This window comes from Venturia canescens, chromosome 1 (genome assembly GCF_019457755.1).
Source record: "Venturia canescens isolate UGA chromosome 1, ASM1945775v1, whole genome shotgun sequence".
NCBI classification, from domain to species: Eukaryota; Metazoa; Arthropoda; class Insecta; order Hymenoptera; family Ichneumonidae; genus Venturia; species Venturia canescens.
Window position 1 is genome coordinate 463,254 of NC_057421.1, and position 13,922 is coordinate 477,175.

Below are 13,922 nucleotides of genomic sequence, written 5' to 3' on the forward strand. Positions count from 1 at the left end.
TTTCGCCGCCACACGTCCGCGCATGGGGTGGCGTCGGTGGCGTATACCCGTATACCAAATACCAAAAGCCCGATGACGCACGCGCAATGCGGGCCGGGCCCATCCGCCTCGTCGTTGTTGCAGCCGTTGCAGCAGCAACTCCTCATCGTCTCTCAGTCTCGGTCAGCAGCAGCACCGCCGCTATCACAGCGACCCCTTTCATACTTTTATTCATTTCGCACAACAGTCGCGTTCCTCGTCCGCTCGTGTACGATATCGCCGGTAAAACGCTCTCGGGCGCATGCCACATTTTCTACCCCCTTTTTATACATGTCCAACGGACCGACCTACGGACGGACAAAATCCGTATTTTTTAAAAAACGAATTATTTATCGTGAAAGACGTCGCACACCTCTCGCATCCGGCACAGCAACGAAGCTATAGAAAATAAACAACTCGGCGAATGCACGGCGCCTAAATTCGTACCGAACACGCGAAATCCAACCGAATATGTAGATCTCAACGAACCAATCGCTACTCGCGCGATCCCATAATATAGAAAAAAATTTTAAATATCGAAAAGTCAAAATAATTCATAAATGGACTCGTATTAAGAGGTGTAATCTGCATTCGATTGAATTATTCCCGAGGAAAACATCATTCACCACGCTTGCAAGCTTTTCGCGTTTTTGTGTGACTCCTCTGTTGTCTTTTGTAGGATTTTTGTTACGCCCGCCCCCGTGTCCCGCATGAGAACACTGCCTGTGTACTTCGCCTGATTGGAAAACTCATTTCGGAGCTCAATTAACTCGATCAAAGTTATCGCGTTATTGAATCGAAGAGAGTCAACTACTCGAAGGAGTTTCGTCGATACGGGCGATACAACAATGTTGCCATGCTAAAAACATAAAAATTTGCAAAAAGTTCAGAATTTTATTAAATTTGGTCAACGTATTCTTTAGTGCCAAATTTGACAATACAAATTTTTTAAGATTTCTCTTCTACACAGTTATCGAGTAATCGATCACTAAAGTTCACGTGTATAAGCATAGCGTTTTCATATATATATAGGTACACATTCCGGGCATAAGTCCTCATCCCTTCGCGCGGCGGCTCTCATGCGCATTCACCGTATCGCGTTGTGTATATAAGTAAATAATCACTGAATATCATTTGGTACCTAACTATTTATTCTTCAACGGCAATATAAAAACATTTGTTTACGCTCATGCTTAGATCCTTAAAATTTTTTTCTACAATTATTCTCGCATCTATCTAATCACTCGTCGAACGTTATATATATATATTATATAATAATCGGCACGATTACGATATCTTTGAGCAGGATTATTTGAATATGGAATATGGAAAAATCGCGTAATCCTAATTGATTTTGAATAAAAATTGACATGCGCGTACAACACACCGCATGCGTATTTACACGCCGATTATTGTTCTTATTCTTATTGGAGGAAAAACTTGGCGAGGAACGTTAAAGATTTTCTGGAGCGATATCCGATATATAACAGTGCAACATGCTGGTCAGCATGAAGGAATAAGTTCAGTTTCAAACTCTTTTATTTTATCTCTGTGGCTCTCGTCGTAGCTGCTGTTGCTGCTGCTATAGTCATATATAGAAACTGGCTATATTCGGTATAATCATGTTCAATCGTGCGATAATTATTTTATTCGTCGGTTGAACGAGCGAGATCGTATTTAATAGACGCATACACGAGCCGATGTATTATATAGGAGAATGTAAGAAGGGACGGACGCTGTCCCCTGTTGAACGAGAATGTCGGAGCAGAACCGGCGGCGTGTGTTGCGAGGTCGTTGTACTTTTTCCCAACTACCTCTGTGTCATCGACACAGAGGTAGTCTTCCGAGAGTACCCGCCGCGGCGGTACTATCGTACGACTCTCCAGCGCCTATATTTTTTCCAACACCCTCGAGCCCTCCCTCTGAACGACCTTTTTTTCATCCTCCTCCTCCTCCTCCTCCTCCTCCCCTGCTTCGCTTCTCTAATTATGCATTTTCACTTAATTATTTATGAGGAAAGCAGAAGTAGAAGGACTGGAAAGATGGCTGGGGAAAAAACAATGGGAAAAGGAGTGGAAAAGAAAATAAATAAAGCGCCAAAAGGAAAAAACGAGTAAGGAGTTGTGCGAGTACGTGGGAGGATATTAATGGATGATGAGGAAAAATTTAAGTGAAAAGAGTAATTGAAGAAAAGACTTGGAAATAAACTACTACTACTACTACTTTTTATCATTTCAATTCTTCTTCGTATAAGATTACCCTTCTGAAAGGCATCATATTTGGTGGTTCAATGGTATCTCGCTGTACAACCCAAATAAAAGTCAATTACGTTGAAAGTCACGAGACTCTCCGCATGCATACAAAAGTTGAAAATTACACTTCGACATTTCGAGCATGTTGAGTGAAATAAGTGGATAAAAACATGTTACGAGTAAAAAAAGCTCGCATGAGTCGCTATGAAAGAGCTCTCAGATGATTTGTTTGTAGTCGTCGTAGGAATTCCAAAAGTAGAGGTGGGGCCTCATTCCGGAAAACATTCGACCTAACGTCTGAGGAATATATTTATCGTAGCAGTCGGTAAACTGAAACATCTTTTATTCCGTTTATCTTGCCATTTAGTCCGTATATTTCGACGTTTGTGTTTATAAGTGAATGTTATTTTTCTTTACACTACCTCGGTCGAAAGTATGTATTTCCGGCACCGATTCAAAGCCGGAAGTTTAAGATTTGTGTACCGTCAAAACTGCACGCGCGTCATTTAAACATTTTTTTCGAAAGGTTTGACGTGATTATTATTTTTTTGACACGTCGATGATATACACATATATATACACATTTTTTGAAAGGTTATGTGTCTAATAATCGGGAAATCGTACGAATAACGTTATCTTATTCATCCAGAAATATGTTATGGAAATGTCATATTATTTCTAAACATTTTGTTATAAAAACCCGGACGAATAACATACGTTTATCCTTCCAGATGGAATCAATACGAAGGCAAAAAAAATAAGGTGACCGAACTGATGAAATGAATATAGTCGTTTGGAAAAATAATCTATTTTCAGTTTCATAAAAATTCATATTAATTATCTTTGCTAATCTTGTGTGTTTGATGCCGGCCTCGCTTCGCTCGTGTAGCAAAAATACCGGGGGGGCAGGCATCAAAACATCTTCTCTCGATCGATGCATATTTCGGAAGAAACGTACTTTCGACCGGCTGTAAAGAAATATATATATTAGTATACATCACACGGACAGACGGACGTTTGACGCGCAGTACAGAAATTTCAAACTTTCTACCCTTGTAGTGTAATATACTTACTATTTGATCGATTCGCATCTGCTTGGCCGAAAATTGCGAAAATTTATATACCTTCGTTTATGTGGAAGTATGAGACATACAACAAAATGATCACCTACCGCGCTCTCGAAGATACTTCAAATTTATAAGCAGACAATTCGCAGGGTACAATAACGGTCGAGTGCGAGGTACGGCCCTTATTCCTCGGATGAGGCTGTAAGGAATACGACGAATCGTCATTCGATTTGTATCTTGTATTATTTCATGAAGTAAGTGCGGGCTCGCTCTGATTTTTACGGCCGGGCTTATCCCGTTTTGATTTTTCCTGTACGATGAACCCCGATGAAAACGGCATCGGACAAAAATGAACACGGCTATTGGTGGAAATCCTCAAAACTACGTTGTCGAAAAATGTACATCTCTTTAATAACGTTTATTGGAATTCCAGTATGAATCCGATTGTTCGATGGACTTTAAGATATATTTATTCCAACAGACGTCCATTTTTTCTCATATGTTCTCCTGAATCACGTTAGAAGCGAGCAACATGATGAATCCGAGAAAACGGTTGTGTCATAGTTGTGACAAGTCTTGTATGTTTATTCCGCGGCCTTGTGTTAAACCCACGCACAATACCTCACGAAATCTTGAAACGAGTGCTATCCCGAGACGATCCGAAAGGATGTGTGGTCTCTTCGTCGACATGGTCATGAATAAAACACCTGATGAAAATTTGCTGTTGACGGGGTTCGCGAGTTTTTGTCCCTGCTCGTAAAAAAATGAAAAAATACATGGAACAAAAAAAATTATAAGAATTTTGTATTTGCACGATGAAGAAGCATGTTTGACGAATAAGCGTCTGCGTCATATTGTGACGTACGAGACAAAATGTACATGTACACGACTGCTGTTTACCCGAATGTGAAGAATTTGCGGATGAAGCACAGCTCGAATGACGACGAATCACTGCAAATATTCATTTGCAAATTTTATGAGCAAAAGCTAGAAAGAGAAAAAAATATTTTCACGCGTTCGTGCGGATATGTGCGGAAAAAAGGTTCACATTTCTGATCCCGCGGTACGTATTTGGAACTTTGGACGGTGAAAAGTCAAAGGGGCGGGGGTCATCGGCGTTTACGAAGAACGAAACGGATAAGGTTGTTCGTTCATGCTACTCAAATGAGTGCTAAATCTTCAAAACCCTTTTAGACCAAGTTTGACGTACCGATTAAAACGCATTTGTTACTGGATTTGTATTAAAGCATATCTTATTAACTTTTAAAAATATATAAAAAACGATAATTTTGAAAAACCATCAACTCGTAAATGCAAATTCCCACGATCACACATTTTCACTGCTGTTTTTCGAAGAATTATCTGCATTATTTTTGACCGATTTTATTGCACCAAGTCTCATTTGGTTCCTTATAGCTGATCCTCTACGAATTCACCGTGCAATTTTTTTTTTTCAACTTCATCGTTCACCGTTGCAGCTAATTGTTCATTAAGTGAAAAACTTTTTTATTAATAATTTCTGAAGGAATGAATTTAAAAACAAAATTTACGTGGTGAATTCGTCGAGGATCAGTTGAAAAACAAAATAAATGAGACTCCGTGCAATACGTTTAATCGGTAGGTTAAACTTGGTCTAAAAGCGTTTTGAAAATTTAGCACTCATTTGACTAGCATGCAGTACAGTAATTACTGCATGCTATGCCATATCGCGAATTGCCTTTAGTGTGCGACAGAGAGTGGAAAATTTTTTGTATTCCACAAAAGATTCGCCATTAAAGTAACTTTTGTCTCCATGGTTTCATTGCGTATACATATTCGTATTATTATTAGGCGCAATCTGCTGATACGGCATTGAATCTTAAATTTCAATTAGCACGTACGCGGGCAATGTCCGGTGACGCATGGCTGCAAATTATTCCATATTTACTTACGCTAACTTTTAACGTTTTTTTTTAATATCCTCCTTTTTTCCTCGGTGTCGTAATCTTTGCATTCGCGACCACAAGAATTGTGTCGTTCTCCCTCAAAGTTTGACGCTCATTAGTGTTATATTAATTAGTAGGTACATTTACTCGGTGTGTCAACGGATATAATCATCATAGTTATTAGTAGAACAGTTATGATTATGAGATTATATAATTTGCTCACGTCAAACACAACCGCATATAGAGGAAACCGGGGCAAAACGGTTTCCAAAATGTATGGCTAACGAAGTATATTGTGTTACATGAAAGCTTGATTCACTTTGTACATATTATCGAGAAATGCACTACATTTTTTTCTTTATATTCGAGAAATATAAAAAAATGTTATTTGTTAAGTTCCTCCGTAAAGAGCTGCTCTTCTCATCTATATTATTCTCATCTATATTTATCTATACATGATTGTGCTATTTACGATATTGACTATCGTTGAATATATATTATTCGATCGCGTTGAGCGACCCATTGGAATTCTCGAGAGGCTTGGCTCAAGGATCGTTGAATTTTACCTCATTTTTGGACTGTTCGTGTCGTGATGAATTTGATAAAGATTGGCTTCCTCGGAATGTCTTGAGCAATCAGGATAAACAAACATAAATCACAGCCTTACTGGGAATTGGAAACTATAGATTCGAATCAATACGACGCAGAATAATATTTCTTCTCCTAGCATATTAGAAATTCACACGAGTGTATAAAAATATCGAATCGTATTTTTCAGCCGTTTTGCTCCCGCGACACTCAATGAAGCAAAAAATTGTTACATCATTTTTTATTTTATATATATTTCTCTCTGTCCCTGTTTATACCTTGTAACTATCATATTAATTTGTGCTCGAAGCAACATGCCTTTTTATTTTTATTATTATCATTACCTATGACTAATCGACTCGAGTCGCTGCCGCTTATTGACTATTAGCTAAAACACTCGGCGTTGCCCGGGTAAAAAAGGGGAGTGGATTGTGAACTTGAAAAAAAAAAAAAAAAAAAAAAAAAATTGTCGATATATAATTTTCAGAAAGTTGATAATCGAATTTCAAACTGAAATTTTGCACACATTTTCCTTGTGTTATAATAAAACTTTCCTTGAAAGAGTTTTTACCGCGATTGAATATTTTCCGAGATTTCGAATTTTAAATATCGTTTTTCAACATGGTCAGGTCAACATATCTATATATGGCATTTCATATATAAATTTAGTCTATCTTGCCCTCTGGACACATACACTCACACACGCACGCACGCAAAACGGGATGACCTTCTTCTGTGGTAATTTTGTATATTTACTTCTATATACGACACCATACCATAGATCTAATTTGCAATGCTAAAAAACGACTTTGAAAATTCAAGATCTTGGAAAATATTCAACCGCCCTAAAAATCCTTTGGAGAAAAGTTTTCTTCTATCAAAACGAAGGTGTGTATGAAAACTTTCAACTCGAAATTCGCTTATCAGCTTTCGGAAGTACCCCCCCAAAATTGTAAACAATGATATTTTTGAAATTTGAGCGGCGATTATGGGTATAGATGGGGAGAGAGGGACTTATGAAGGAACGTCCTCGTAGATTGGGGACCGTTGCAGAAAATTGTGGAACTTTCGAGAAAGAACTGGATCGATTTGGGAGACCGCGAGGGCTATCCACCACCCCAATCACGGATCACCTCTTGCCTTTTATATGATGTTGGATTATCAGTTTATTTAATATAACATATATTACCATTATCTGCTTGCGTGAAAAGGTGCTAAGAAAAAATGTTTTTATTGAAAATGTTTGTACATTTCAGTTGCACGGAAAGAACGAATAATCATAATCTTATGAGAGAACGGTGATTCTTATGCGATCAATAAACTCATGTTTTATCGGAAAAGGAAGTCATTCGTTGAATCGAATTTCCTGTAACGGTTTATATGGAATTTGCACATGTCAGCATTTTTCTGTTTTCATTGTATCGAACCGTGTTTTATAATGCATTTTCAACAATTTTTTTCAACTCCGAGCTGAAGGAATCCAAGTCATCAGGAGTACGAGGTAGGTAGACGAGATTGAGAGTTCTCAGGGAAAAGTCCGAGGTTCTTTCGATCCTTTTACGTTCGCGGTGCGATAAATTCAATTTGTTTCAAATCAACGTTCGTAATTCATTTATACGGGCGCGAATATGAAAGAATACTCGATAGAACGATCTTTGGATGGAGCGACGGTTTTATTGACCGGCGTCACTGGTTTCGTTGGCGGAGCTCTTCTCGAACGAATGCTGCGTCTCGATCCTGGTCCTGAAAAAATTTTCGTCATTGTTCGACCGAAACGAGGCATCGAGCCTCAGTCCAGACTCAAAAGCTTCTTACGATCTCCTGTAAGATATTTTTCTTGTATATATTTCTATATTATTTCATCACGCCCATGCATGCAGTAGTGTGTCGACCGGAGTGCAATAAAAGAAAAATTAGTGCGAGATTATTACAGGAGCCGTCGCGTTTCCAACTGTTTCTTTTTCTATTTTAATTTTTTTCATTTTCGTATTTGTTAGACGGTCAAAGGCGTATATCTCAACTGACGTATGGAAAAACAATGCGATGACGTACGACGCTGGAAATACGTATTGAACCACAAAATTTCCTCGTGTCGCATCGTTGTTGAGTATTTTTCCGTACATTTTGGTGACGACATTGAATTTGTTCATATGCAAGTTGCTAAAAACATGCCGATGCAAATTTAAAACTGACTTTCCTTCCGACGAATATTGCCGCGCGAGTGTTTAAATTTTGATGATTTTTTTTTTATCAACGACGACGCGATAAAGATGTGTGTTTTAATGCAGCTATTCGGCAGCGTAAAATCAAAATCGTTGGAGAAGATCGTGGTAATACCGGGCGACATAACGAGCGAGGGCCTCGAGTTGTCTGACCAAAATCGGAATCTACTGACGAGCACTTGTACTCACGTATTTCATTCGGCTGCTCTCATCTCGTTCGCTGCCAAACTAGAATTTGCGGTGAAGATAAATCTCCTTGGTACGCGATATGTGCTTCAGTTGGCGAAAAGAATGACGAATCTTCGATCAATGATTCACGTATCAACGGCTTACGTAAATTGTACGAGAAACAGCGACGAATATCTCGAGGAAAGAATTTATCCATCGAGATTCGATCCGACAGAATTCACCGATATGGTTTGTATTATTCTCTATCAACGATTTTTATATTCGTAAACCGACAGCCTCCGTATAAACTTTCTTACTCGTCGGCTCCATCTCCAATGTCTCGTCCTTTTTTTTCGTTTGCATAATGTCATAACGCGTATAGTAATTGTAATGGCATGCATTGAAATAGATCGAAAGAATGTCCGAGGAGGAGATAAATTCGCGAAGCGAAGAATTTCTGGGTGATCACTCCAACGCTTATACATTTACGAAAAACATGGCCGAAAACTTGTTGCAAGCGGAGAGAGGAAAAATTTCATTGTCGATAATACGACCGAGTATTGTTTTGAATTCTTGGAAAAAGCCAGTGAGCGGATGGATCGACAATGTGAAAAACGGCGCATGTGGATTCATCGCTGGAGCAGCGAGAGGAATTTTTCGAACGTTCGTTCATCGTCAAATTCTTATTAAAAAATTGAGAAAAAAAAACAATAAAATATAATGCTTTTATAAATATGCGCATGTTCTGTTTGATTAGTTTCGAGGCCGATCCAGACGCCCGACTCGATATTATTCCAGTGGACATGGTTGTATCGACCATTTTGACAGCATCCGCGCACGCGACCGAAAATCCTGGCGGATTAACCATTTATCATTGCACTTCGAGCATTGAAAATTCGACAAGCTGGTCCGAGTACTGCACCGAGATCGTTAAATACTCTCGTAAACATCCGTGCAACCTCGTCGCGTGGTATCCCGGAGCTCGTCCACGAAAGAATAGATTCCGGAACTTGGCTATATTTTACATGTTCCACCTGTTTCCGGCTTACGTTTTTCATTTTTTCTATCAGTTCAGGCGACCTGGACGAAGACACGTGTGAGTTGAATTTTTTTTCACCATCTCACGCATTTTGCTCCGCGACGAGCGGAATTTAATATTTCCTCATTTATCCGAAGATTTTCATTTTTTGTTTTTTAACGAATCGTCGATTCGACCACGCGGCGCATTCTTCATTGCGTACTTCATTTAAACGCGTAATCGCAAAGTGACGCAACGACGAGACCTCGGATCTCAATATTAATTCGCAATTATTTATATTATCCAACTCGAACGCGATTTTCCCAATTTTTACGCGCGGAGTACACGTACCAGGACAAAATGCACTTTTCCTCGTGTGATTGACGACGCTCGAGGCTATATACAATGAAAGACTTATTGATCTCGCGCGAGGACTAATCAAGACTAATAATATAAGGTCTTATATGCGCATCGCACAGAAGCATCGCCGGTGCAAAACTCATCCAACCTCCGCTTGGGCTCATCCATCGGATTGCATATTGTATTTATTAGCACGCTTGCGCAGTCTTAATATACCGCTGCTTATAATACTTTTATAATCGTCCGAGTTTCCTCCCGTTATGGGAGGATTGCCGAAAATCTTTTTTTTTAATATATTGCACTGACTGCGGTTGAGCCGCACGTGGTATTTGGCTTTGAAAATCGCCCATAAATAATTCTATACTACAGGCATGGCATTCGAACTTGACAAGTTCAACTATACTGATTCAACGACGCATTATTTCAATAATAATCTAGTTTAAATGAAATTTGCAACGGAGAATATATACGACTCTGGATGAAAATACTCGTGCAAATATGATTTTCATGCACACTTGTGGTGAAAAAATTGTTTCGTCTTCTTTTATTCGTATATATCTACGCGGACATTGAAATTTGTAATACGGATAAATGAGCGGGGCTCGATCTTTCGAGCCATCGGCGATCGGCCCTTCGTATGATCCGTCGTTTGCATTTTGAATTTTAGATTATTGGCGGTTCAGCAGAAATTTGCAAAAGCGGACGCGTACACGCGTTTCTTTGCTATACGTCAATGGAGTTTCTCGCGTCGTAACACGGTAACACTTGAGAAAGGACTTGCGTCACACGAGAGAGAATCTCATCCGATGGATCCAAACGAAATAAAGTGGAACGAATATTTCGAGATTTGCGTGCTCGGCTTGCGTCAATATTTTCATAAAGAGGGAGCTACCACGAGCGAGCGAGCCAGGCGCCGGATGACTGGGTAAGAAACAATTTTTCGTATCAACCGGGCGAGCTGCTCTAGCAGTTTGGCTCTTTGCTCGTCGGAGGGCGTAGGCGGTGAGCGCAAAATTAAAAATATCACCAGTCCCGAGGAAGCTGCATGGTCGACGACGAAACGGGGCAAAGTGGAAACAAACATTTTTTTTTCAAAAAGAAAAGTCCACTTTGCCCTATAATTTTTTTTTTTTTTAGAGAATATGGAAAATAAGTGTGAAAAATCAATTTTTTAACGCAACAGTAGTTGACAGCATATATGTAAACCGACACATCTAGCTTAATTGCTCGTGGTGTCCATTTTGCCCCACGTTTCCTTATAATTAAAGTGGTCGAGGGTTCGCTGCGACGACGATCATTTGACCTGACGTCGAATGTTCGAAACTGAAATTTTTCGACACGATTCGATCGATTACAAAAAGGCTCTGTCATCAAATTTTTGTCATTGTGTCCTGCGTCCGCTGCGAAAATCCGCTGACGTGTCGCGTTTTTGTAATCGCCGTGGAAAACATTACGGAAAATTTATCTGATTGTGAGTGGCAACATACCGCGCGACTGGACTTCATTTTCTTCCCCAAAATTATTGTTATGTGTGACAATAATGAAAAAAAAATTAAAATAAAAGTAAATTCACAAAGGTTTTTTCGTTCAAATCTCGAGGGAAAATTATTTTTAAAAATTTCTCGATTTTAGACATAAATTGGTCATTTTATCCGATATATACTTGTTTATTTCTTTTCATAAGAGGAAAAAATTGGCCCGAATTTTTCAGTCTTTCTGCTCTTATTTTTCGAGAAAAAAAAAAACAATCTTGTTGTCCAATGAAATTCAATAAACCCATGTACCGTCGCGTAATCAAATACCATATCGACCTTGCTGCCGTTCCAAGGTTCGTTGCTGGTGAAAAATATTTTGGCCTGTTTTTGTCACCGATGAACGAGCGTCGCCGCTATACCGCACCGTTAGCTATACCGTCCGCTGCGACCCGGTCACTCTGCCCGGTTCCACAATATTCAGCTTCAGCATCCATACTTACTATAGTATACAAAAAGATGACGTGTCATTCGGATCGGCAATGTATATTGAGGAAAAACTCTAAATCCTTCAAATAAATATCGGATAACTGTAATCATGAGCATTTTTTTGTCTAATTTATAAAGAATCGCGTAAATTGCAACATAATAATAAATATGGTGAAATATGGAGGTTATACATATTGATTGCCCGCGATTGTTTTGCGAATCGCCGCGTCAATATAATTGACGCGTTGCACCGAATAAGCTCACCGCGGACGACCACAAGGACTTTTTTATTTTTTTTTTATTTTTTAAAATTTTTTTTATTGAGAAAAAGTACAAAAAATAAAGAGGAAGGCCTTGGGAGGAGTAATTTCCCATCTAGCCAAACGACAAGGACCACGAGGATGTTACACCAGGCGCCATCTGTGAGCGGCCGACGAGGTTATTGATTTATCTCGGGTTTGTCGGTTCGCAAGATTGCGCGGCGAGACACGACAAACACCAGCTTGAGATGCGGGTCAATTTTGTTTGTATTACATGCAACGCTTTTCTATTTCGCAGGTTGAAAATAATCGCGGCCGTAGCACCATTCCTGACTTTTCTCTTCTACTGGCATCTCCTTCTCTCATATTTTCCTGACTTATTCGACGTTCTCGCAGCTGCGTGCGTCGCTGGACTTTTAGTGTCGTTTTTGAAGTGGATCTGATCGAAACGACTTCCCATGCATATGTTTTTATCTCTTTTGATATAAAAATTATTTGTTGAATATTTTATTCCGTAGGTACTTTTTATCTCATCCTTTTCGTACATGTTCAAAACTTGCTCGGTTGCATCGTGTCACCCGCCGTTACAATTGCGATTGTACGGACGTTCGATCAATTAAATAATATTTATTATTCCGACACTCGCGCATTCATCAATCCAGCATAGGGGTGCGCATAACAAATGTTGTCGGTGTCAACAATACCGGATATAATGGGGCCAAATCTCACAATCAAATTTTTCTTAGAACCGTCCAAGGCTGAACATTTTACACTCGTAATGTTTATTACGATTTTTTTTAAAGAGGAGAAAAACATTTCCACTAAAGTAAACAGCCAGCTTACAAAGGCTGAAAATTTTTCGAAAAACGGCTTTCTTCTAATAAAGCGTCTACCAGCTCAATAAAAAAATCTTTGAAGATATTACGAGATGGAAAAAAGGCTCAATTTTTCCACTAAAAATCAAGATTTATTACATTTGATTTCGAAACGATTGATTTTTCGTTTGAGATCACCGAAACAATATTTAGCAATTTTTGTGATTTCTCGTTTTTTCAAAAAGACACAGCAACCTCTGCTTCTGGAATGACGTGGAAATTAATAATAATAGATACGCAAACGCCCGTCACACTATATGCCGACGTATTTGTGCAAATAAAAACAACTATGTAGGATTTTATATGCGCAACGACAATTACTGCGGCATAAATAACGTCAATGGAAAGTTTGTAAAATTAAAAAAAAATAAAAAAAAAAAAAAAAAACAGCGCTCGAAGGAACTCTATTTTATACGTCGTCCGTGAATAAGATTCATTAGACTGATCACACGGTGTATAGTCCAAAGATCGCGATATCAATGCTACAAAGTATAATCCAATGGATAAACCTTTGATATTTGAATATTCCGGAAATACTCAAAAAAAGGTAAACTTTTTTTTTCAATATTCACACCGTTTATATGGGGAAAGATTTTAAATGAATCTACATAGACGTAATCGTGAAAACTAAGTTCTTAAGGTCGAAATAACGCGTCGAGATCTCTCTCTCTATCTCTTCCTCTTTGTGCGTGTCGACGTAATATGTAATAAAAAAAAAAAAAAAACGGTAGCTGCCATAGCACCATTTCCAGCGACGAAACACGTAACCGCGCGCGTGCAATGTTTGCCGAACATTAATATATATACTTTCTTGTATCTTTTCTCTGTCTCTGCTCGCGTGATTTTAACATCTCAAAATGCTCCAAGTATTTATACTTTACTCTTACTATCACTTTTTTCGTTCCATCATACAAAAGAGAAAGGAAATTCGGGCTATTCTGTAGTTCTTCGAATAAAACAGTTCTGTATCTTTGAGAACCACTGACGAGTTCGCGCGCTTTTAATGGTACAGTCCCGAAATTAGCTGAGATATGCAGCGATTTTAATCTATATGTTGATATTGTGATGTGGTGTCGCAATTATATGCCACCATTGCAAATTATACTGCTGACATTGTCTTTGATGATATTACATCTGACTAATACGCAAACGAACAATAATCTTGTTGCTTTACGACACAAAAAAGAGGAGAATAATATAAATAACTT

General features: G+C 38.8%; 1 protein-coding gene and 1 long non-coding RNA gene across 2 annotated transcripts; one reads left to right on the forward strand and one right to left on the reverse strand.

The window, feature by feature from the left end:
• Positions 1-7,046: 7,046 nt before the first annotated feature.
• Positions 7,047-8,782, reverse strand: LOC122406035 (uncharacterized). The gene is made up of 2 exons (XR_006259868.1): positions 8,262-8,782; positions 7,047-7,593 (listed from the first exon to the last, which is right to left on the reverse strand). It is a non-coding gene; the product is annotated as an uncharacterized lncRNA (long non-coding RNA).
• LOC122406024 (putative fatty acyl-CoA reductase CG5065) lies at positions 7,479-13,105 on the forward strand. The gene is made up of 6 exons (XM_043411179.1): positions 7,479-7,673; positions 8,139-8,489; positions 8,650-8,903; positions 8,998-9,336; positions 10,286-10,543; positions 12,138-13,105. Exons 1-6 carry the CDS (start codon positions 7,479-7,481, stop codon positions 12,280-12,282), a joined length of 1,542 nt encoding a protein of 513 aa, XP_043267114.1. The 3' UTR covers positions 12,283-13,105.
• Positions 13,106-13,922: the final 817 nt, after the last annotated feature.

Bases quoted from the DNA above. Each gene is read 5' to 3' on its own strand.
- LOC122406024 (XM_043411179.1), top strand. From the start codon at position 7,479: ATGAAAGAATACTCGATAGAACGATCTTTGGATGGAGCGACGGTTTTA. The intron at 8,490-8,649 runs GTTTGTATTATT...GCATTGAAATAG, and splicing joins CGACAGAATTCACCGATATG to ATCGAAAGAATGTCCGAGGA. The intron at 10,544-12,137 runs GTAAGAAACAAT...TCTATTTCGCAG, and splicing joins GCCAGGCGCCGGATGACTGG to GTTGAAAATAATCGCGGCCG.